This window comes from Erpetoichthys calabaricus, chromosome 16 (assembly GCF_900747795.2).
Source record: "Erpetoichthys calabaricus chromosome 16, fErpCal1.3, whole genome shotgun sequence".
In the NCBI taxonomy this organism is placed as follows: domain Eukaryota; kingdom Metazoa; phylum Chordata; class Cladistia; order Polypteriformes; family Polypteridae; genus Erpetoichthys; species Erpetoichthys calabaricus.
Window position 1 is genome coordinate 42,861,615 of NC_041409.2, and position 26,869 is coordinate 42,888,483.

General features: G+C 40.0%; 1 protein-coding gene across 1 annotated transcript in view; it reads left to right on the forward strand.

The window, feature by feature from the left end:
* LOC114666348 (nectin-4-like) overlaps window positions 1-26,869 on the forward strand; it is a 95,393-nt gene that overhangs the window by 33,760 nt on the left and 34,764 nt on the right. The window contains exons 6-10 of the mRNA XM_028821168.2: window positions 4,555-4,706; window positions 11,490-11,649; window positions 12,632-12,707; window positions 12,789-12,851; window positions 19,828-20,019. Of these exons, the coding sequence (XP_028677001.1) occupies window positions 4,555-4,706; window positions 11,490-11,649; window positions 12,632-12,707; window positions 12,789-12,851; window positions 19,828-20,019 (643 nt within the window). The remainder of the gene's footprint in view (window positions 1-4,554; window positions 4,707-11,489; window positions 11,650-12,631; window positions 12,708-12,788; window positions 12,852-19,827; window positions 20,020-26,869) is intronic.

Here is a 26,869-nt window from a genome sequence, read left to right on the forward strand (position 1 = left end):
TTCCCGATATAGTTGTTTAGCAGCTTTCATGGCTTCTCTTAAATCATAAGAGGCTGCTTTATCATCCATTTTCCCAGATGCAAGCACAGGTTTATCCCAGATTTATAAGCAGCAGTGCATGTGTTTAGTGCATCAGGAATGGTTTTATCTACCATTGCTTTTGGATTTGAGTAAGTCTTAATGATGACTTTTTGGTACTATTTCATTTATGAGAAATCCAATATAGGAAGTCCAAGCCTCCATAAACACATTGATGTTGTCATCATATCATAGCTGTACCTGAACATTTCCCAGTCAGCAACACTTCACATGTCCTGGATAGAGGCCTCTGATTGATCTGCCCAACTGGCAACCTTACTCATGACTGCTTGCTTAAAGTTTTGTTTATCTCTGGGCATAAGAAAGATGTTGTCATGATCAGATTTGTTCATCAGAGACAGTGTTTGTGCTTTACAACTGTCTTCATATGGAGTATATCAGTGATCCAGAGTCTTGTCCCCTTTGGTAGAATATGTAATGTGCTGATTTAAAGTTCAGCATTTCCCTTTTGGGACTAGCCTTGTTTGGCAGGTCATTTCATATGCCAAGGGCTCCTCTGTGGAAGGGGAGCAGGCCGCAAATACCAGGCTTCAACAATACATTATCTTGTGAATTTGCAACTTCCACTGACAACTGGAGTAGCAGGAACAATTCAAGTATTGATATTCCTTGGAGTAATGTTATTAGGTGTTGTGTTCCCTCTCCTTTTAAATAAAATATTTTACATTATACAGTAAAAGAGAGTACAAGAAGACAGAAACAATGCTGGGCAAAAATATCTTTCTAGAAGAAGTCCCATTGAATCAACATGTTTGTCCACTGGTTCAAATTTCAGGTTACAGCACCTATTGTAAGGGCTTGTGAGTATCCCTGCTTATATCTGACGTCTCTCCTGTTGAGAATGCTGGAGAAAAGGGAGACCACCCTATACAGAAGTTTCAGATTCAGTGCTTCTGATATCTTTGAAACGGATTTATACAGTATTATATCTAGTTCAGTTATATTTTTAACATCCCACATACTGTTCTGTAAATCCACACACAGAAAGAAACCTTGAAAATGGATATATGAGTGATGGTCACTTACCTTTGCCAAAATCTGATATTGAGGGATTTATCTAACTTTTCACCCCACTCTAATCCCCAGTGTTGACCTTGCATTTTCCAAAACCACAGATTTGGTTCTTGAAATGGTGTTGCTACCTATGTTTTCTATATTTTAATCATTTGCAAAAGTTGTTGCAAATCTAATTTGTGTGTGTGGGTTTTTTTTTATTTTATTTTTATTACATTACACCTAAATATATGTATACTCCTACATATTTATTGTGTGGTGTAGATTTCTGTATGTTTTTTGGACTCTTCAGCAGTGCTATATCGGAAGAACTTGATACCTTTTTGAAGGTTTTCAGTAGCATATGATGTGTCTGGTTTTGCCATAACTTGTAGAGGTATATCTTGAAGTGAAACATGTTCCCGGCTTTAGTTTCCAAAACCCCTGGTCCTAGAGTGACTTGAGGAACCTGTTTTCAGTGTAATTCCACCAAGCTGGTTTGACTAGTCTGTTTGTTTTTTATTTTTCCATTGGTACAAGTATTCCTGTGCTCTAAACATGCAGCACAAAAGGGGCATTCAAACTAGTGTCTGTCCTTTTTTGTTTAGTGCCTTGTAATGTACATGTCATGTGTAATTCATTATTTTTTTTTCTCAATGTGTGTATTTTTATATTTTAGTAACTACATATTTACAGGGCCTACATAGGTGTCTTATTTGTTTCAGAAATAAAAGTTTAGGTAATGGACACTTATGAACTTAATTTGTTTTGTGAAGTTCATGTTAATACCTTTTTATATGCCTTATCAGCCTTTTCACTATATGTGACTTTATTTTTTAGGAATTTAAAAAAAAAATAAAAAAAAATAAATAAAAAACACTGTAAAATCATCTATGCTTATAGTCTGAGATTTACTCCTCACCCACTGGTTGACAGTGTTCATGGTTAAATGGGAAAAAAATGTAACAAGTTGCTTTGCATAACTGCAAAAACATAATCCCAGAAAACCAGAACTTGTTGCAATTAAAAATTCTGCAAAAACTATGTATTGGTAATCTCCGCTCTATGTGGGGATTGTGCTCTTAAAGACATACTCCTACAATGACCAACAATTGCACTTTATGAACACTTTTTTTTATAGTAGTAAAGGTTACCTAATTTGACATGTGCCAGGTTTGTGTGGGGAGAGTAAACCTGCCCCCCCCCCCCCCCCTTTGTCTAGTAAAGTGTATAATTGTATATATTCATTTTTATTTTTATGAAGATCTCTTTTAATCCCATCTCTGCACCTTTATGGCACTTTGGTGTAAAATTAGTAATTCCTATAATCCTTTAGTTCTTTTTTCAGTTATTTTTGTTTTAGATTTGTCTTGTCTAATGTATTGCACAATCAGTGGCAGGCAGTGTGGTGTAGTGGATAAAGCTTTGGATCCTGAGATTGTGAGTATAACACTCACTACTGACACAGTGTGAACATGAGCAAATCACTTCACCTGCGTGTGCAGCAGTTGTGTGGGAAAGAAAAAAACAAATTTTCTAATTTGCCTTGAATAAAGGCATCAGCCAAATAATAAGTAATAGAGACGTAGTGTATATAATAGAGAGAGAGAGGGGTAGATATCTTGTTTATAAATGTCTACGCGTGGAAGTGTGTCTGTCTGTCTGTCCATCCGGCCTGGAAGAGAGAGGTGAAGTCAGGCTAATAGCTCCACCTCCGAAGAAACAAAAAACCTGCTTAGCTGTTAATAACACAAATAGGGCCAGCACGTCAGCAAAACGAAACCTCAGAAGAAAGACAGTCACTTAGCCGCTAACATTGGCAAAACGGTATCCCTTTTACTTTTCCTCCTGCCGCTAATGCACAAACGATGTGAGCATGACGGTAAAACGAATCCTCCTAGGAGAGAGCTGCCCGGAGTAGCTCCTTTCAATTACCTGACATCTCTACATTTCAATTTTTTTTCCTGACGATTTCAATAGTTTCTGGGACCCTGGGCTTTTTACAGCATAGGCTTATACAGCTAGTTATTATATAATATTTCATGCTGGACTCCATGTGTTCAAACCCTGGGAAAGTAAACCAAATACTAAGCATTCTAGATTGTTCACAAACTTTTTTCTAGTCAAAGCAATCATGTGGATTTTATGTAGAATTGCTGGCAAATACCTCCATTTCGACTGATCTCACTAAAACCATAGTTATTAAGACTTGCACGTCATTAAATTGGAGCTTTGTAAACTTGTGCATGTTCTTTGAGAGTGAGTTCTTTTCTAGGATAAAATATACTTAGTCGATATTTCCCATTGGTCACTATTTATACAGTATATAAAGGGAAAAAATACCCCCCCTTACTTTTTTAAGTTTGGTGTCTGTGGCAGGCTGCAGCCTGAAATATGTGTAATATTGCAGTTGTAACTCTGTGGCAGGCAGTGTGGTGTAGCAGATAAAGCTTTGGATCTTGACATTGTGGGTGCAAATCTTGCTACTGACACTGTGTAACCATGAATTGAATTGGTGGGACTTGACTCCAAGTGGACATAACCACTGCAGGTGTTCATTGCAGTCCATTTATGTTGTGTGGTGGTTTTTTTATTATCTGCTATCTTTATGTAAACTCACAAGGGCTTGCAATAGTGTGTTTTAGTTGTGAAATGGACTTAGATATGGTCATTGATCATTTGTTACTTGCATTAATTAGGAAATTACATGAAAAATCTATATAGGGCTTTCAGGTAACCAATAGGAAAAAAAAGTGCTGTGTATGTGGTTAAAAAAATCTTTTGATCATAATCACAAAGTGGCAGCCGATTTCCTTAGCTGCACAGTTTGTGTTCTCCTTACAGATTTTTGGACGGCCTTTAGGAATTAGATACTACAACTATATCATCAGCCTATATATCACTGTTTGCCAGTCAGAATGATATATGTGTGTCTAGATGGGTAATATCTTGACAGACTTAGAGTTTGAAAATCCTGTCAGTGACCCTGAAGGAGAAAAAAAAGTGGGAGTTGCAAAGCCTAAGGGGGACTTCATTGTGTGTGCGCATCTCAGGGCGTACAAAGAAAAAGGTGAGTAAATTGCCTATAGTGCTGGCAACTGATACTGCAGCCAAGAGCCCCTCCCTTACTATAACAAACTGCCTGGGAAACAATTTTTGGCTTTGGAGAAAAGTGAGGTAATTGCTGTCATGTCAAGGCTTGCTGATGAGGGATTCTCATGAAGAAAAAGGTGAGGTAAAAATGATATTGGAGAATGTCGAGAGATTCTTGAGAAAAGAAGTTGGGGGGCATTGGTGTAAGATTGGCTTGCTTCTAGTCAAGGCAACAGTGGAAAAATTAAGAACCTTTTTTTTCCCAGTCTTTAGCCTTTGCCTGTGTAATAAAGATACATAATAGTACAAAAATTCTGATAATGTGTGTACAGTATATATAAAATACTTTTTTTTTTTTTTTTCCCCCAGGGACAATGGTGACCTTCCAAATGGTATAAAAGTAGACAATGACACTATGAAGTTCACACGACCACTGTTGCCCACTGATGCCGGACGCTACCACTGTCATGCAGAGAACAGAGCAGGTTCTGGGACCAGTTTTCGGCAGATAAATGTGGCAGGTGAGGATTTGTTTAGTTTTTTTTCAGGTCAGGAAAGCTGCAACTTAAGTGATATCATTACAGACAGAGTGCACATGTTCTGACTGTGATGTAACTGGAGAATTAACTATTGAATGAATCCTGTCTTAGTAATGGAACTAAGTAATTTGGATGATACCAGACTATTTTACACGTTTTGGTATTTGTGGGTTCCTTGAGCCAGGTGTTCATTTCAAAGGCCAGTTAAAAGTTTCAAAATGACCATGCAGCAGTTACATTTGCCTTGGAATTTTATTTTAACTTGTATTGCTCTGCTTAAAGAAAAAGAAAGCAGCAGCTCTGTGTACGACTTTATTTTTCTACTTTTATTTTTCTCTTTTTTTTATTGATCACTCCTATTACTTTATTTTATGTGGATTCGTTCCCTGGACACACTTACTTTTACAACGTGGGCATGGATTTTTACACGCCGAGACTCGTCTATTCAAGTACTCAACTTTGAGCGCTGAGAACAAATGCCAGTGCCGGTGTGGTTCCCTATTTACCCGACGAGGTAAGAAGGCGGTATAGTGGCAGCAGAGCCGGCACTAAGCTAAAAATGAAGCGGCTTGCGAGAAAGTGGCGTTTTAAGCCTTCGGTGCCTTCTGTGATCATGGGAAATGTGAACTCAATATCAGATAAGATCAACAAACTGGCTGCGCTGGTGAAAAATGTCAGAACCTACAGAGAATGCAGTTTGTTGTGCTTTTGCGAAACGTGTCTAACTACCACCATCCCAGATGCTAACGTGGAGCTACCCTGGTTTAGCACAGTTACAGCGGATAGAAATGCAAGTACATGCGGGAAGCACAAAGGTGGAGGTCTAGCTGTCTATGTCAATACACGGTGGTGTAACTCTGGACATGTTAACATCAAAGTCTCCTTCTTGCTGCAGGGACATCGAACTGTTGGCTGTAAGTTTGCGTCCCTATTACTTGCCCAGAGAGTTTGGACACGTCATTGTTGTTATTGTTTACATCCCTCCTCGGGCGGACGTGGAGACAGCGAGTGACATCATCCATTCTGCTGTTGCTAAGTTACAAACGCAGCATCCTGAGGTGCTTGTGCTAATTGCTGGAGATTTTAACCATGTGACGCTGGACAAAACATTACCTGCCTTCTCCCAGTATGTGGACTGTAACACCTGGGGAAATAAGACTATTGACTTACTGTATGCAAACGTTAAAGACGCATACAGTGCCACCCCGCTGCCTACACTTGGGAAAGCAGATCATAACCTGGTTCTGCTTCAGCCTCACTACAAACCAAGAGTGAGGGTCCTACCTACAACCACACGCTCATTCAGGAAGTGGTCCCCTGAGGCAGAGAAGGCTCTGAGAGAATGCTTTGGAACTACAAACTGGGATATCCTGCAGGAATCCCATAGTGAGAACATTGAGGAGGTTGTTGACTGCACTACTGACTACATCAACTTCTGTTATGGACATTGTAGTTCCAGTAAGAACTGTACGCTGCTATGCTAACAACAAGCCATGGATTACAAGTGATATCAAGGGCCTTTTGAACCAGAAGAAAAGGGCTTTTAAAGGCAGTGATCAGCATGAGCTCAAGCGCGTGCAGAAGGAACTCCGAGTCCTGCTCAGGGCGGCAAAGGAGCAGTACAGGAAAAAGCTGGAGCAGAAGTTGCAGAATAACATCATGAAGGAAGTATGGGATGGGATGAAGATCATCACTGGCTGCAGCTCGAAGCGGGGTGCCACCATCGAGAGAGACGTGAAGAGAGCAAACCAAATGAACAACTTCTTTAACAGGTTTGACCACCCTAGCCCACTCTCACTCTCACCTCAGAGTACTGCACCCTCCACACATCCTTCTGCTGCAGCATAGGAGAGACATCCCCACCCACAATTAGAACAGCGCAGGTGAGCAGAGAGCTGAGGAGACTTCGTGCCAGCAAAGCAGCGGGTCCAGATGGAGTATCGCCACGACTGCTGAAGGTCTGTGCATCGGAGCTGGAAGGTCCTCTACAGCGCACCTTCAACCTGAGCCTGGAACAGGGGAGAGTCCCGAGGCTTTGGAAAACATCTTGCATCACCCCAGTCCCAAAGGTATCACGTCCTAGTGAGCTGAATGACTTCCGGCCTGTTGCTCTGACATCACATGTGATGAAGACCATGGAGAGGCTGCTGCTTCACCACCTGAGGCCACAGGTTCAACCCGCCCTCAACCCTCTGCAGTTCGCATATCAGGAGAAGGTGGGAGCAGAGGATGACATCTATATGCTACACCGATCCCTCTCCCACTTAGACAGAGGCAGTGGTGCTGTAAGAATTCTGTTTCTAGACTTCTCTAGTGCCTTCAACACAATCCAACCTCTGCTCCTTAGGGACAAGCTGACAGAGATGGGAGTAGATTCATACCTGGTGGCATGGATCTTGGACTATCTTAAAGACAGACCTCAGTATGTGCGTCTCGGGAACTGCATGTCTGACATTGTGGTCAGCAACACAGGAGCGCCACAGGGGACTGTACTTTCTCCGGTCCTGTTCAGCCTATATACATCAGACTTCCAATACAACTCGGAGTCCTGCCACATGCAAAAGTTTGCTGACAACACTGCTATCATGGGCTGCATCAGGAGTGGGCAGGAGGAGGAGTATAGGGACCTAATCAAGGACTTTGTTAAATGGTGCGACTCAAACCACCTACACTTGAACACCAGCAAAACCAATGAGCTGGTGGTGGATTTTAGGAGGCCCAGACCCCTCATGGACCCTGTGATCATCAGAGGTGACTGTGTGCAGAGGGTGCAGACCTATAAATACCTGGGAGTGCAGCTGGATGATAAATTAGACTGGACTGCCAATACTGATGCTCTGTGTAAGAAAGGACAGAGCCGGTTATACTTGCTTAGAACGCTGGCGTCCTTCAACATCTGCAATAAGATGCTGCAGATGTTCTATCAGACGGTTGTGGCAAACGCCCTCTTCTACGCGGTGGTGTGCTGGGGAAGCAGCATTAAGAAGAATGTCCACGCCTGGACAAACTGGTGAGGAAGGCAGGCTCTATTGTTGGCATGAAGCTGGACAGCTTCACATCTGTGGCAGAGCGACGGGCACTCAGCAGGCTCCTATCAATTATGGAAGATCCACTGCATCCACTAAACAGTGTCATCTCCAGACAGAAGAGCAGCTTCAGTGACAGACTGCTTTCACTGTCCTGCTCCACTGACAGACTGAGAAAATCGTTCCTCCCCCAAACTATGCAACTCTTAAATTCCACCCGGGAGGAGTAAATGTTAACATTATTCAAAGTTATTGTCTGTTTTTACCTGCATTTTTATTACTCTTTAATATTGTTTTTTGTATCAGAATGCTGCTGCTGGAGTATGTGAATTTCCCCTTGGGATTAATAAAGTTATCTATCTCTCTCTCTCTCAGCATTATCATCCCAAGAAGTGTGCAGTGCAACTGCAAATAAAATTAATTGGTAACTATATTCAGTGCCATCCATAATGTTTGGAATAAAGAAACATTTTATTTGCCCCTGTGCTCCACTTTAAAATTACAAATTAAATAATTCAGTTGTGATCAAATTGCCCATTGCAGACTTTAATTTAACTTTTAATTTTACTTTTTCGTCACATCATGTAGAAATGACTTTTTAAACACATCCCTCTGTCTCCCCCCCCTCCCCTTTTTGGGGCATCTTAATGTTTGGGGCAATGGGTGTCAGAGGTGTTTGTGATTACTCAGGTGTGTTCCTGTGCTTCATTAGTGCAGGCATAAGATACCTAGGCTTGGCTTCTACCCTTTGAAGTCTATAGTTAGTATTGTTCAACACGAGGACCAGAGCTGTGCCAGTGAAAGTCAAAGACACCATTATGGGGCTGAAAAACAAGAATAAAACCATTAGAGACATCAGTAAAACCATAGGATATGCTACAAAAATAGGATGGCCAGGTTACAATTTTTGAAAAAGTACTTAAAAGAGCTTACAAAATTCTGGAAAAAGGACTGGTGTGCATATGAGACAAAGATGAACCTACATCAGAGCGATGGTTAGAGCAAAGTGTGGAGACCTAAAGAAACTGCCCAAGATCCAAAGCATACCACTTCATTTGTTCGACATGGTGGTGGGAGTGTTATGGCTTGGTCATCTATGGTTGCCACAGATACTGACGCAGTTGTCTTCACTAATGATGAAACTGCTGATGGCAGACGGGCAATGAATTCTGTGGTGAATAGAAACCTCTGATCTGCTTACGTTCCAGTAAATGCCTCCAAACCTGTTGGATTGTGCTTCCTCTCACAAAAAGATAATGATCCCAAACATACCGCTAATACAATACAAGGGAGTTTTAAAGTTAAAAAAATGGAAAATTCTGGAATGGCCTAGCTATTCACCCGATTTAAATACAACTGAGCATGCCTTCCATATGCTGAAGAGAATACTAATGGGGACAAGCCCACAAAACAAGTTGGAGCTGAAGATGCCTGCATTAGAGGCTTGACAAACCATCATCAGAGAAGATCCTCGGCACCTGGTGATGTCTATGAATTGCAGACTTTGAGAAGTCATTGCATGCAATGGATATGCAACAAAGTATTAAACATGTCTGCTTTAATAGACCTGCCATTGCTATGTCCCAATCATTATGATGCCCTAAAAGAGTTTTATTTTTACATACTGTAACAGAAATGTATGTAAATTCCTTTAATTTAAGTCTGCAGTGTTCACTACAATCATGTCTGAATTGTTTGCAATTTTAAAATGTGGATCAGAGAGGTAAATCAAGGGAAAATGTCTTTGTCTCAAACATCATGGAGGGCACTGTAGTTCATATACTATAACTGGCTGCTCCTACATTTTACCTTGGCATCTTTCACTATTATGACCATGTGAAATTGATCAGAAATCATAAGAGTAGGATGTAGTGGTCAGTCTTTGGTTGCATTTGGTTTGTTATCGCAAGACTTTTTAAATGTACTGAAACTTTCTGCCATCTGCTGTCCACAAATCCTATTACAAGAGCTCTAGAATGTCTGGCTGCTCTTGCCACCTAGTGTAGCCATGTTGCAATTGTACACTTGACATTTATTTATCAGCTTCCATGAAAACTGCTGTCTTTAGATCTATATTGCGTGTAAAGTGATCTACCAGCCCTCTAAAGTTGTCTTGGTTCCAGTAGTTTTACCACAAAAAACGGTGCATAAGATATGAAGAAGAATGTGGGTACTTTTAAATAGAGAGAGAGAGCAGGTTTGATATCAGTATTATGAATAATGAGTGTTTAAACTTGAATGTAGCTTCTAAGATAGCTGGCCATTTTTTAAAATGAGTTTTAAAACAAGGTGCCCAGGAGGAAGTTGGTTAGAACGAAATCTTATATAAATTTTCACATTTTTTCACCAATTAAACTACAGATAGATGGAAGCAGTTACATATTCATATTTTGGATTATTTGGGAATGAAAAAAAATACTGTGTTATTGGGCTGATTGTCCCTTTGCCAGTATATATAATCATTTTTTTAACGTAGTAATGAGGGTCTAACATATGGGCTTACACACCATACATGAGACAAACAGAATCTGGCTCTGGATCTCGAACTGTAAGGAGGCAGCTCACACTTTTAGTCCAAACTCTATAATCTTCTATTCCTGTGTTCTACTTTGAACATTTTCAAAAGAAGAATGCGAATTTAGGGCTTCCAGTGTATTGAAGGTAAAGCATCCAACATATTGTCTAATTTTATCTGCAAAAAGTAACCTTCATCTATTTTGTTTCCTTTTGAATACTTAAACCAATGTTTTCTGTATTGTGTTAATAAGGAAGAAATTTGAAAGGTGTTTTTCCCCTGAGAAAATGCATTATAGACTGTTAACAATAGCAATACTAGATTTTAAGGTCTTAGGTAAACTTCAACATACCATAACTTAAAAATACACAATTGGAGTCTAGAACATTGAACGTATTTTGGTTGTCAAGAATATCTCCATGAAATGTAGGCATTTGTTAATTCTGGTCTGATTCAGTTTGACTTCCTGACTTGCTTATGCAGTTTCAGTTCTTTGAGAGATTCAAGTGAAAATCTGTTACTTCTATAAAGTGCAAACTCCATTAAAAATCTATTTTTCTGAATCTTAACCAAACATCCTTCTGTCTGTTTAGTTTCTGAACCGTAATATTTCATTATAGAATCAATTGTAGCCTATAGGGGAAGCACTTGGTACTATGGCATATACCAGACGAGCATTGTAGTTCCATTGTAGGGAAAGCTCCTGCAATCAGACCTAAATACACACAAACTGGGTAAATGGAGTTGCTAGCCGGCCAACATGCATCTGCTGTATGCAACCTGACTGGGACTGTAGCTGCTGCGTGCTGATCCTAAGATGCTCATTCTACAAGTTACTCCTCCATTTTTATTTCTATAAGCCTGATAGTTTTAGTCAGCTCTAAAGCACTGGCTTTAATCTCCACCAGGTTTATTATACAGTAACAAAATTAAAACTTAACTTTAGGTACATCAGCGGAGTGGTCTAAGATACTTTTTGGGTGAAATTTCACAAATGTCTCTGTTGGAAAACCACTGTTTAAGTATGCCTCTCCTAACTGTATTTAACAGTCTACTTTATATACCTGATCACATTTAAACCAGCACCAAATTTACTGAACTGATTCTGGGGCTGGTGATTTATAACCTGTAGAAATGGTTCACAATGACTACGAACAAATGTGGAGTTTTTCCAGGACATTGACCTAACTGGTTATTATTTTTTTATCTCTTTTATGATCACAGAATCTGCTGCAACAAAGGCTGACTTCATCTCTTTGTCCATCATTGCTGCAGCAGTCATTACAGCTGTCCTGCTGCTAGTTCTGTTCATATCTGTGTTTCTGCTGAACCGCTATCACAAGAGGAAAAACAAGAAGTTAGAGATGGAACTGAACTCAAAGAAGTAAGTATTTTAGAGGGGTTTCATTAAGCAATGCATTGATGTAATAAAAGCAGAAAAATGCCTGCACCATTCAGGTGGGAGCTTGGAGTTGGGTTGTAGTATATAATGTCAACAGGCTTGAAATAACAAGGAAGAATCAAGATGATGGCATCCGTATAAATACTATGCAGTTCCATGGTCAACAAGGGAATTAATCATATGCTTGATTAACTCTTTCAGGGCTAATGTCGACTTTTGTCAAAATTCAGAGGTAGAGGACGATAACCTGCTGTAAACTGCAACAAAACTCACCGTTATGTTTACGTTTGACTCTCTTTACTAGAAGGAAAGTTACATAGCTTTGTTGATTTAATCTCGATTGCCTATGAGTGCATGATTAGCAAGGAGCAAATGGCATCTAAAATGGCATCGACATCTGGCGAGAGACCAAAGCGAATGCGCAAAGCAAAATACTACATGGACGTTTTACGTAATTTCATTGAATAGGACTCTGACTTGTCGGACTCCGAGTTTGATGCAAGTGATCTGGAGATGGATATCAAAAATGAAAGTGAAGTACCAGCATCATCTGATCGGTCCCCAGCTGATCGTGGTGCTGAACACTTTCGTGTAGCTAATGAGCCTACGGCGGCGTTCGCCTGGAGGACCACCACTCTTGATGACGAGGTACAAACCATATTGTGCCGCGCTGCGACTGCCGCTCACCTGCTGTATGAAGACAGCCAGTTCACAGTGTATTCCTGCTGACCACTGAGGTGCCCCCGCGCAGCCACTGCTGCCAGAGATGCCGAACATGTGCCAACAGCAGCCACAGCACGTAGCAACAGATGTTTTATGTTGATTTATGTGTGAAACCATTGCTTTGTGTACTTTTCAGAAAGCTGAGTTTTTTAGAAAGAATATTCAGCCCTCAAAGAGTTAAGGTGATGAGGCAGTTTGGAAATTTAAGTGCTTAACAGCTTTCTTTTTTTCTATTGTTCAGTGAGGAGCTCTCCAACATTTCAAGACAAACCTCCGTTAGAAGGCTGAACTCCATAGGCACAGACCCCAGGTCGCAGGTGCTGTAGGCTCTTAATTTACACAAATGTGTAAATAATCCCAATTTCATCATCCTATAATAACATTTTGTTTTTTTGCAGAATGATGATCCTCTCATTGGGCATGTGGACAGTGCGATGAGAAGCAGCATGTCTTCTCTGGGGGTAAGCATTTGTTCTCACCTTTTAAGACTGTCTTTAAGTGAGATGTACTGTGTGTGTGGTTTGATATATAGAGTTAGGTCCATAAATATTTGGACAGAGACAAATTTTTTTTCTAATTTTGGTTCTGTACATTACCACAATGAATTTTAAATGAAACAACTCAGATGCAGTTGAAGTGTAGACTTTCAGCTTTAATTCAGTGGGGTGAACAAAATGATGGCATAAAAAGGTGAGGCAAATAAAGCATTTTTTAACACCATCCCTTCATTTCAGGGGCTCAAAAGTAATTGGACAATTGACTGAAAGGCCATTTCATGGGCAGGTGTGGGCAAGTCCGTCGTTATGTCATTATCAGTTAAGCAGATAAAAGGCCTGGAGTTGATATGAGGTGTGGTGCTTGCATGTGGAAGATTTAGCTGTGAACAGACAACATGCGGTCAAAGGAGCTCTCCATGCAGGTGAAAGAAGCCATCCTTAAGCTGCGAAAACAGAAAAAACCCATCCGAGAAATTGCTACAATATTACGAGTGGCAAAATCTACAGTTTGGTACATCCTGAGAAAGAAAGCAAGCACTGGTGAACTCGGCAACGCAAAAAGACCTGGGGCCTCATGTATAACGCCGTGCGTAGAACTCGCACTATAACATGGCGTAAGCACAAAAGCGGGATTGTGCGTACGCACAGAAAAATCCAGATGCAGGAATCTGTACGCACGTAAACTTTCACGTTCTTCCGCTACATAAATCCCGATCAGCGTGAAAAGTAACGCACATGCACGCGCCTTCTGTCCCGCCCCAACTCCTCCCAGAATTACGCCTCTTTGAATAAGCAAATCAATATAAATAGCCTTCTGTGAAAAGACAATGGGAAAAGCATGGGGGAAAATATAAGAATTTCAGTGAATACCAAGTGGAGGCAAAGGAAAAACGTACTATTTGTTGGTTTAAACAGTGGTATAATCAACAAAAGGAAGTTGATCGAGTGACAGAGTGTCTGAGAAGCTTGAAACTCAAGTTCACAAAGTCGTACAATGCCCGAAATAAAAAAGAAGTCACTTATCAAAGTCAGCGTGAAAAGGCGACTCGTAGCCCACCGTCTGAGTGTCATATGAAAGCTTATTAGAGTACAGAGAAAAAAAATAGGCACACAGTGGGAAAAATGCACGAAATGTCAACTTTAATCTCGAACTTTCCACTTTAATCACGTAGTTTATTTTGCCATTAAAGTAGAACATCATAAACTTCATCTTAAAACCGTTTATTTTACTAGTTTCTCAAGTAGCACGTTAAATGCTTTGTTGTGTATTTGATCTTCTATGTGCTCTATGTGTGTGAATCACTACGTGCTTCCGTTCTTTCTCTTTCTCCGACAGGACACAGAATCCATTATATTCGAGATATTACAGCTCTCTGAATAATTAAAATACTGAGATGTATACATGATATCATTTTCATGATGATAGGAATCAAAGCATGTTATTAAACATGGGAACACGGTGGCGCAGTGCTTGTTCATATCTCACGCAAGAGGCATGCTGCGCCATGCGCGACCTCCGATGAAATAATTTATTACAGAAGTATTGTCTCTTTCAAACGTACTAACCTCCAATTCCTCTACTTACTTTGCTTTCTCCAAATATCCAATCACCACACAATTAGCGCTGTAATAGACGTTAAGCCATCTGTAAGCTTAGAACGCCGATTCTTCAAAACTTTTAAGGAACATTGAAATATCTTTGTAGTACATGTTTAATTATTCTATCCGTCTATCCTTCCAGTGTCGCGTCAGCACCAGCAAGAATACAGCGCAAGGCAGGAGCTATCCGTGAACTAGCTAGCGCTGCGGCACCGTGTCTTCACATGTTTAATTATTAACAATACAGATTATTTAAATGAAGTTAAAGTTTTATCTGTATACTATAAGCAACATATTTTGCTGCATTTCATCTTAAAAATGATATTGTCATCATACGCGCTTTATAAAGTGGCGCAGGTTGTGCAATATTATAACTGTAGTGTAAGTTTACAGTGAGGTAATTGTACTTATAAGTAAACAGTTCTACAAGGAGCACTTGATGGACTGATTGAGTGCGTTTATAGTTCTTGGGATGAAACCGTTTCTGAAACGCGAGGTCCGTACAGGAAAGGCTTTGACGTTTTTTGCCGTGGTTGAGGTAGTGTGTAGCCTACTTGAAACTGTATACCGATAATTCTCTTTCCGATCAATTGCTGCTGTGATTCCCCACTCAGATACAGTGATATAAATACTCCGAGTGGTACAGTGAGAGTAATATGGAAAAAGATGATCCGCAGTGGCAACCCTTAACGGGAGCAGCTGAAAGAAGAAGAAGAAGATGCAGTAAGAGTAACAACGCTAAAGCAGTTATGGTATTTGGAATACTATGGCTATTCCCTGGACCATTATATTGCTACAGGTTAATTACAATCAGATGCATTACACTAATAAACAATATGCAGTTAGTTTCAGTGTATTTATAAAGCCGCGTCAGGAACATGGGTCTAAGAAAGGGTGACCACACAGGAACAGTAGCACTGCTTTGACGCTGGGTGCCACCAGTCTGCAAAACCGAGCGGAGAAATTGCGTACGCCAAGGTATGAGGTACCGTGGAAATGTGCGTGGCTTTACGCCAAGTTTAGGTTTTATACATCGCGATTTGAGCATGGAAACATTCGTACGCAACATTTTGTGCGTACGCACAGTTTATACATGAGGCCCCTGGACGTCAACGGAAGACAACAGTGGTGGATGATTGCAGAATCAATTACCATGGTGAAGAGAAACCCCTTCACAACAGCCAACCAAGTGAACAACACTCTCCAGGGGGTAGGCGTATCGATATCCAAGTCTACCATAAAAAAAAGACTGCATGAAAGTAAATACAGAGATGAAACCAAGATCAACCTCTACCAGAATGATGGCAAGAAAAAAGTATGGAGAAGGCGTGAAACAGCTCATTATCCAAAGCATACCACATCATCTGTAAAACACGGTGGAGGCAGTGTGATGGCTTGGGCGTGCATGGCTACCAGTGGCACTGGGACACTAGTGTTTATTGATGATGTGACACAGGACAGAAGCAGCCAAATGAATTCTGAGGTGTTCAGAGACATACTGTACTGTCTGCTCAAATCCAGCTAAATGCAGTCAAATTGATTGGGCGGTGTTTCATGATACAGATGGACAATGACCCAAAACATATATAGCCAAAGCAACCCAGGAGTTTATTAAAGCAGAGAAGTGGAAAATTCTTGAATGGCCAAGTCAGTCACCTGATCTTAACCCAATTGAGCATGAATTTCACTTGTTAAAGACTAAACTTCAGACAGAAAGGCCCACAAACAAACAGCAACTGAAAGCTGCTGCAGTAAAGGCCTGGAAGAGCATTAAAAAGGAGGAAACCCAGCATCTGGTGATGTCCATGAGTTCAAGACTTCAGGCTGTCATTGCCAGCAAAGGGTTTTCAACCAAGTATTAGAAATTAACATTTTATTTCCAGTTATTTAATTTGTCCAATTACTTTTGAGCCCCTGAATTGAAGGGATTGTGTTAAAAATGCTTTAGTTGCCTTACATTTTTATGCAATCGTTTTGTTCACCCCACTGAGTTAAAGCTGAAAGTCTGCACTTCAACTGCATCTGAGTTGTTTCATTTAAAATTCATTGTGGTAATGTACAGAACCAAAATTAGAAAAAGTTGTCTCTGTCCAAATATTTATGGACCTAACTGTATGTGTGTGTATATATTATAATATATACAGTACTGTGCAAAAGTTTTAGGCAGGTGTGGAAAAAATGCTGTAAAAAAAGAATGCTTTCAAAAATGGAAGTGTTAATCATTTTTTTCATCAATCAACAAAATGCAGTGAATGAACAAAAGAGAAATCTAAATCAAATCAATATTTGGTGTGACCACCCTTTGCCTTCAAAACAGCATCAATGTCAATTTATTTATATAGCACATTTAAAACAACATAGTAATGCTGTGGCCAAAGTGTTTTACAATAATAGAATAAAAGAAAAACAAAATAATTAACATAAAACATAAATAGAAATAAAATATATGAACATAAAATACATAATAAATAGCAGTAATGTTATATAATCACAAAGAGGAAACCATCAGTATTACTGAAGGTCACGGAATGCAAGTGAATAGAAATGAGTCTTTAATCTTGTTTTGAACAGTTCAATTGTAGACGACTCCTTTATATGATGAGGTAAAGAGTTCCACAGGCGAGGCGCAGCAGCTGCAAAAGCCCTGTCCCCCTTGGTTATACACTTGGTACGAGGGACAACCAGAGACAGCTGACCAGAAGATCTAAGCACTCTAGGTGGCTCATGTAAAACACACAGTTCAGATAAATAGACAGGAGCAAGCCCATGTAAAGATTTAAAAACTAGCAGCAAGATTTTAAAATCAATTCGAAAACTGACAGGCAGCCAGTGTAAAGAAGCTAAAATAGGAGAAACAGTCATACTTTTTTGCCCCAACCAGAAAGCGAGCGGCAGCATTTTGGACCAGCTGTAACCTGTGATTTGTTAATCCCAGAATACAGTCAGTTGCAGTAATCGAGGCGAGAAAAAATAAACGCATGAGTAGCTATCTCAAGATCCCTAGAAGATAAAAAAGGCTTTATCTTACCTAATAGATGAAGTTGGAAAAAGCAACTCTTGACTACAGAATTTACTTGTTTCTCAAAAGAGAGGTTGCTATCAAAGGTAACACCAAGATTGCGGACTTGAGGTTTGGAAAAGACAGAGAGAGCCGAGAAGTCCAAGAGCAATTTGGGCTTTAGCTGATGAACCCACTATAAGCACCTCAGTTTTATTTTGATTAAGGTCAAGAAAATTATTAGCCATCCAGGATCTTAGTTCGGACAGACAGTTGTGGAGTTGCAGACAGGGATATAAACCTGAGTATCATCAGCATAGCAGTGAAAAGAAATGTTAAATTTCCTAAAAATCGCTCCAATAGGGTGAAGGCATATAGAGAATAAGATTGGACCCAAAATGGATCCCTGAGGAACACCATATCTAAGAGGAGCAGTAGAAGAAGAAGATGAATTAAAAGTCACTGAAAAGTGTCTACCAGTTAAATACGACCTGAACCAGTTAAGAGCAGCCCCTTTAAGCCAAAGGCAGTGGACAGGTCAAGGAGGAGAAGGACTGCCGCATCACCTGAGTCAGTAATAAAAGAGATGTCGTTGAACACTTTCAGGAGTGCCGTTTCAACACTATGATAACGCCTAAAGCCAGATTGGTAGATCTCAAATAAATTATTGGAGTTAAGGTGATCAACCAATTGATTATAAATAATTCTATCTAGAATTTTAGCCAGAAATGGCAGTTGGGAAATTGGACGAAAATTGGCTAAAACTCCAGGATCTAATTCTGCCTTATTTAGACTGGGATGGACTGCAGCATGTTTAAAAAATGAGGGCACAACCCCCGAACTAATAGAATCATTGATAATGGCTAATAAGGGAGGGCCCAACACATCAAAGGCTTTCACTAAGAGATGTGGTGGTACAATGTCCAGAGGACTGGGGGCTGGTTTAAGGGTGTCAATAGATCTTTTTAGCTGTGAAAGTGAGACTAGGTCAAAGGATTCTAAGACAATGTCATGATTAACAGTAGGAAGTTCATAGCTCGTTTGAACAATGCCACAGTGGATAGTATCGATTTTGCTGACAAAGAATGATAGAAACTGGTCACATGAATGAACAATGAACAATGCTATTTAATCCCATCGCAGAGTGAGGGTGAATGGCCGCATTAATTGAATTAAATAAGACCCTAGGATTCTTTGAGTGATGGGATACTAAATCGGCAAAGAAGTTTTGTTTCGTTATCTTCAGCGTGGAAATTGAAAAAAGAAGTCCTGAAAATCTGTTTAGAGACAATTAGTCCATCTTTTTTCCAACGCCGTTCAGCAGTTCGACAGGCGTGGCGCAGTGATCGTGTATTTTCATTTAGCCAGGGAGCAGGTCTACCCTGATTACTTCGTATCTTGGGCGGAGCAATTGAGTCTAAAATCGTTTTACAGGAACAATTAAATTTTACGACAGAATCATCGATACCATTATTTTGGTCATGCACATAAAGACTAGAGAAAATGGTTTTAAAATCAGATATAATAGAAGAATTTAAAAAGCACGAGCAGTGTGGGGGACAGTTATTAGTCGGGACATCAACAGTAATATTCAGATCCATCATTATAGAAAAGTGATCAGTAAAAGAAACATCACATAAATCAATATTATTCACTGAAATATCATGAGTAAGAACGAGATCGAGGGTGTGACCGAGAGAGTGGGTTGGCATATTAATATGCTGTATAAAATCAAACGAGTTCAATAGTGATAAAAAGTCATTGACCAAAGGTTTCGATTGACAACAAATGTGAATTTTGAAATCACCAACAATAATTACTTTATCATGAGAGAGGGTGATATCAGCCAAGAGATCTGAGAATTCAGAGATGAAAGTATCATTAATTATAGGAGGTCTATAAACCACGGCAAACAGCAGAGAAGGGGAGCTTCACACTTTGAAAAGTTGAAGTTCAAACCTGCTAAACGGACTCCTTGTAAGGCTCCGACACAAGAACATACTTTTAAAAATACTGGCAATGCCCCCCCATGGCGAGTCAGGCGAGGAGAGTTTAAAAATGAATAACCTGATGGAGTCATGTCAGTAAAACAAGAATCACCATTTAAAATCCAAGTCTCAGTGATGAAGAAGAAATCCAGATTATTTGAGGAAATAAAGTCTTGCAGAATAAAAGTTTTATTAGACATTATTTATTATTAGATATAGATATATATGGATATTTGCCACTTGTTTCATTCTTAAATCTGTGCTGTAGGGGGGAAAAAAAGTAATACCTATACATCAGTTTAATAGTAAACATATAATGTGCATTTTTAAAATTGTCCTGCTAATTCTTCTACAGGAGAATACCACCCACTATCGAGACAGCCGTTCCACTGTATCTGCAGGCCGAGGGTCAGACCTAATAGGTCGCTCCCCCACTGCACCCCTTCTAAAGAATGAAGAGGACAGGGAGCAAGAAGAAAACCTTCACAACATTAAGAAATGTGGAGAACCTCTGATTCGACACTGCCAGAGTCGCTCATCTTTTGGGGTGAGTGATTAAAACTGTGGTTTTAAAATGGGGAAGATATGAAAATTAACAAGATGAAAATTACTAAGACAGTCTTTAACAGTTTAACAAACTACTCAGGTTTTTATTGTATATTTCTTGATTAATTACTAAATTTTAATGACTTGACTATAATGCTATTGTGTGCTTCTCATTAGCAGATTTGGAAAATAAAGTTGAGAATTAACTGAAATGAATAATGTACATGGCAGTTATGTAGATATCATGGCAGCTTCAAGTAATCCTGTACACCTGCCTTAAAAAGAGATAAATGACACTAGTTTGTGAGAGACTAGTATGGCAGGAAATGTGTGATATCTATTTGGGGGTGTCCTCGAGGTGCTGTAATTTTCACGATTTAATCAGCTTGTCGATAACACCTTTACAGAAAAGGAAACGCTGTAGAGACGACTGCCTCTTTGTTAACATGCTAAAAAATTTAGAAAATAGGGATGTTACTGGTTATATTTTAATATGGCCAGCAACATGGACAAATGTTAAAAGTTCAGACTGTGACTGGGTTTTACAAAATGTGGTTTATATTGACAAATGTCTTATTTAGAGTTCAGTTCTGCAGTGTGTTTTTGAAATTTAAAAAAAATATATATTTCAATGGTGTTTAAGTGAAGACCCACCAACTAACATACTAACTTACTTTTCAAACCAATTTGGTAAGAGTGTTTTAATTTTTATTGGTGGTTATAATGTTTTCAAGAAAATGGTGTGCAAAATCTTAACATGCCAACTATAAAAACTTTTTTGGAGAACCATGCACTTCTGAAATGCATGACAAGCAAGTTCCAGGTTATAATTTCCAAGCCTTAACTGTTTTGTCTTCAATGGATGCTTACACCATATTTCTGCCTTTCCTGAGGGAATAAAACAGGAGTCCCACTAGTAGGAGGAGGTGTTTGAACTTGTAATGCCTAACTCTGACTAGTCATTATTCTAATATTGTGAAATATTGATCTGTTAAAATATTCTGTGTATTAGGTTCCAAGAATGCAAATTTGATTAGAAAGAATACAAATCTAAGATAATTGCAATATAGGAGTACATTCAAAAATTGAGAATTTCATATATCTACCATTCAACATTGACTTGTCAGAATGCAAATTAGAGATTTATGATGTACTTCAAATTATCCAACTGAAGGTTTTTTTTTCAATTGACTTCTATAGAGCTGTCAGCTGGAGATGTCTATAATTACAGTATGTTACTGAGTAATTTAATTTTGTGTTGAGGGGGTTTTAACTTTTTTAATATCTCATGCAGATGCCCAATTTGAAAATCTAGGAATACATTTTCATGTGTTGACATCCAAATAATAGTTGTCATTATTTACATTTTCACCATTGGATACTGTGAGATTGTGACTGCTTCAAAAGGAATTTACATTAAAGATAATTTTCCTTCATTGACTTGTAATTGCATATATCTGAGATACTGGGATTCTTCAAAATCATTTGATGGAAAATTCCTTCATTAGATTAGACAGCCCAAGCACAGACTCTGCTGTTGAATTCTCAGGAGACGGTGGGTGGCTAGTTGGTGGAGGTCTCCAGGATTGTGACTGTATCTGACTTTGACTTTGTGTTTCTCTAAAACAGTTAACTGTGGACCCCACCAGAGATTTTTCTCCAGGGATGCTGCTAACTGGATTTTTTGTTTTCTTCCATTCTTTTGTCAACTGGCCATAGTTCAATAATTAATTAATGGACAGATATTGTTGGTTTCCATTTAGTAGTTTGAAACTACTTTTTTCCCTGTGTGTGCTTTGTGTACTGATTCTCTAATCTGTTTAGTAATCTGTAAAAATTGTATCAGCATTTATCTGGAGAACATGTCACAGTGCTGTGTGCCTGCACTCATTGGAGAGTACGATACTAAAATAAACCGAATTAAATATCTCTAATTAGAATAGATACTGAATAGATTAGAATAGATACTGAAAATAGGTGTTACCAATAAGACTAGAATTACCATTAGACATTGAATGTTTTTTTTTATAGATGAGCCCATGTGACTTCAGCTTTAAGAATGTTGAAACTGTTCAAGAATGAGTTTCAATTTTATTGATGGTGTGCTTTTAAAATTTTAACTACGTTCTTCAACCTCTAGGTGTAATGCTTCGTTAACAAAAGCCACTGTTGTTCATTTTAATATTGTCTGTTTTACAGGAATGCATGGGAGAGATATGATAGTCTCAATAGTTTTTCATGCTACTAGTTCTTTCTTTCTTAAATTGTGTCCTTCTCTATAATGGACTTGTATCTCCTGAAGGAAGGAATTCTATTTTTTTTTTACCTGGTACTGGTGGGATAGGTTCCATTTTTGAAAAGGAATGTGATTTTTTTAAATTGATTAAATAAAAAAATTATGTACTTTTGTTTTATATTTGACTAGCTTTGAGAATTTGATTTAAAGTAGCAAGTTATTTTTACATTTTTTTTCTGTACATTTTGCTATGTTCATTCCCAATTTTTATTTAATGTTTGCCTTTTTTGGGTGAGCTGTTGTGGGTTGGTTCATATCGTTCACCTGATCAGGTTTGAGAATGTGACACTTTTTATAAAGGTAGTAACTTGGTGTAAGAAATTCAGGAGAAAAAATATTGTGGATGTGTAAGTTCACATAAAATGTTCGATAGTCTGTTTAGGTTTGGGTTATAGGAGTGAAAGTAGACCTGTTAGAATGACTAGCATCTCCATGAAACCAAGGTGAATTTTATTTTAGTTTTTCTTGTGAATAAGTTGGCTAACTAAGCAAAACAACAAAAACTGTTTCACCTACTTGAGAATTTATTGACACAATTCTGACTTGTATAGCTTTTTATCATTTCTTTTACAAGTTGCCTTTTTGTTTCCTAAGAGGCAGTGCTCAGTTGACCAGGTTGGCATTTGATTTAGTTTATGCTTGGTGAGATGTTAACAAGTCCTTGACTGGTCAAGAAAACTGTTTCCTAATCATCTTATGGAACAGTGTCTAAAAATTCACAGTAGATGAGTCATTTTTTTTACAGACTGATGGTCCTTGGAGATTTCCACTAATTTGCAACTGTATTTGGTTGCAATCTTAAGTAGTATATTTTCTCCTGCTAGGAACTGATTGTGGGATGTCCTGCTTAAAGGGGTGATGGATGTTCAAGGTTTTTTTTTTTAGTAATTTCTAGTCGAGTGCCTATGCTAATTATCAACAGTTGTGTTATATTTCATATTAATGTTATACTTTTAATTCTCAAGTGTTAATGAGTTCATTTTAGTATAGTCTGTTGCTAAATTCATGACAGATTTAACATGATTAACAGATTTAATTAAATCGTTTTGGTCAGTTCAGGTTGGGGTGCATGCACTGATACAGCGTGTTGCCGCACCCAGAACATGATGAAACAACTCGGAATCCTGGTTGACAACCCCGCCACAGGCAGACATCCAGTCCAGTCCCAACCCCTGGAAATGACCACTTATCTGCCACAGCCAGGTGTTACATAGGTGTCCCCTTGACCTGGTCCACCCACTTGGGTCCTCGGCAATGAGGATCCTGCGAGCCGGATCACCCTCAGGGAATCATACCACGTGGCTGTAGTGCCTCATTCGGGACTGTGTGAGGAACTGCTCATTCGACACAAAGTCAAACCAGTGGTACCCAAGGATTCTCCTAAGAGACACGGTACCGAAGAAGTCCAGTCTTTGTCTCAATTCACTGAATAACATCAATGTCTCGCAATGTTATAGCAAAACAGGAAGCACCAGGACTCTAAAGACTTGGACCTTCATCCTTTTGCAGAGATATTGGGAGCACCACACACCGTTTTCCAGCAACTTCATGACTCATGGATTCTCAATCAGTCTACTGACTTCATAGGAAGAGTCACCATAGACATGAATGTTGCTGCTGAGGCAAGTAAATCTCTCAAAGGGTCACACTCTGTTTCTTCAGACAGACACACAGCCGATGGCTGTATCCAAGAGATAAATGAAGACCTGGATCTTGGTTTTTATCCAGGACACTTGTACACTTAGACACTCGGACTCCTCGAACCAATCAGAGCCTCCATTGGCTCCGCGAAGATCACATCCTCGTCGGAAAAGTCAAGATCAGTCAATCTTTCTTCACTGACAGATAACCCACAGCCAATGGTCCCAATGACCCTGCCCAACACCCAATCCATGCAAGCATTGAATAGAGTAGGAGCAAGAACACACCCCTGACAAACCCCAGAATCAAATGGGGAAAAATTCAGAGGTTCTGCCTCCAGTCTGCACAGCACTCACAGTGCCAGTGTGCAGGCCCTCCATGATATCCAGCAACTTCGGCATGTGTTACCTGCGATTTAATCAGCAGCCCTAATACACTTTACATTATAATGTGATACTTATCTAATTCTTGACTTGTTTGAGATGCTGCAACACAAGCTCAGACTGGTCTGGCTAATTTTTGGTGTATTATACCATTGATAAATTGGACTCTCCCCTTTCCATATACACCACAAAAGGGCAGCATACTGTTGTGTGTGTTTTTTTTTAAATGGGCTGAAGGTATTGTATATTAGGAGCACAGATCCATGGTCAGGTTTCAACACCGTATGGAAGCAATGATTTGCTTCAACAAAGTGTATATGAATGGGTTAACAAGATCATGAATGGCCACACAAGTGTCACAGATGACCAATCAGGTTGCCAGTCCAGGCGGTGATCAGCATGAGCTCAAGGAACTTAGAGTCCAGCTCAGGGCGGCGAAGGAGCTGTACAGGAGAAAACTGGAGCAAAAGTTGCAGAATAACAGCCTGAAGGAAGTGTGGGATGGGATGAAGATCATCACTGGCTGCAGTCGAAGCGGGGTGCCTCCATCGAGAGAGACAGGGAGAAAGCAAACCTGATCAACTTTTTTAGCAGGTTTGACCACCCTAACCCACTCTCACCTCAGAGTACTGCATCCTCCACCCATCCTTCTGCTGGTACCAGCATAGGAGAGAGTTTTTCCCCCACCCACAGTTACAGCAGCCCAGGTAAGCAGAGAGCTGAGGGGACTTCGTGCCAGCAAAGCAGTGGGTCCAGATGGAGTATCGGCACGACTGCTGAAGATCTGTGTGTTGGAGCTGGGGAGTCCTCTACAGCGCATCTTCAACCTGAGCCTGGAACAGGGGAGAGTCCCAAGGCTTTGGAAAACATCTTGCATCACCCCAGTCTCAAATGTATCACGTCCTAGTGAGCTGAATGACTTCAGGCCTATCGCCCTGATGTCACATGTGATGAAGACCATGGAGCAGCTACTGCTTCACCACCTGAGGCCACAGGTCCGCCACGTCCTCGACCCTCTGCAGTTCGCATACCAGGAGAAGGTGGGAGCGGAAGATGCCATCATCTACATGCTACACCAATCCCTCTCCCACTTGGACAGAGACAGTGGTGCAGTAAGAATTATGTTTCTGGACTTCTCTAGCACCTTCAACACCATCCAACCTCTGCTCCTTGGGGACAAGCTGACAGAGATGGGAGTAAATTCATACCTGGTGGCGTGGATCGTGAACCATCTTACAGACAGACCTCAGTATGTACGTCTCGGGAACTGCAGGTCTGACATTGTGGTCCGCAGCACAGGAGCGCCACAGGGGACTGTGCTTTCTCTGGTCCTGTTCAGCCTATATATATATTGGACTTCCAATACAACTAGGAGTCCTGCCACGAGCAAAAGTTCACTGATGACACTGCTATCGTGGGCTGCATCAGGAGTGGGCAGGAGGAGGAGTATAGGAACCTAATCAAGGACTTTGTTAAATGGTGCGACTCAAACCACTTACAACTGAACACCAGCAAAACCAAAGAGCTAGTGGTGGATTTTAGGAGGCCCAAGCCCCTCACGGACCCTGTGATTATCAGAGGTGACTGTGTGCAGAGGGTACAGACCTATAAATACCTGGGAGTGCAGCTGGATGATAAACTGGACTGGACTGCCAATACTGATGCTCTGTGCAAGAGAAGACAGAGCCGACTATACTTCCTTAGAAGGCTGGAATCTTTCAACATCTGCAGTAAGATGCTGCAGATGTTCTGTCAGACGGTTGTGGCGAGCGCCCTCTTCTACGTGGTGGTGTGCTGGAGAGGCAGCATAAAGAAAAGGGACGCCTCACGCCTAGACAAACTGGTGAGGAAGGCAGTCTTTATTGTAGGCATGGAGCTGGACAGTTTGACATCCGTGGTGGAGCGACAGGCGCTGAGCAGGCTCCTGTCAATCATGGAGAATCCACTGCATCCACTGAACAGTATCATCTCCTGGTCCACTGACAGAATGAGATCATTCCTCCCCCACACTATGCGACTCATCAATTCCACCTCGGGGGGGGGGGGGGGGGGGGTGTAAACAGTAACATTATACAATGTTATTGACTATTACACCTGCCTTGGGGATTAATAAAGTATCTATCTATCTATCTATCTATCTATCTATCTATCTATCTATCTATCTATCTATCTATCTATCTATCTATCTATCTATCTATCTATCTATCATAATCGTTGATGAGATAGTGACCCATCTGCAAATCTGTCATGGATGTCTCCTCCAAATCTTCTATGACAGGCTTTTTTTTTTTTTTTTTTTTTTTTTTTTTTTTTAACCCCCTCAGATTTGTGGACAATCAGTTCTAACAATGTGAACTGAAAAACACATTATTATGAATTCATTTTTCAGACATATGCTATGTTTTCAGTGGCTATAAAACATGATTTCTCCACTACAAGCCTCCTTGCAGATACCAAAGCGTTAAAGTGAAGCATACTACTATACATCACCTATGAAGATTAAATTCAGGATGCAAGCAACAGTAGAAAAA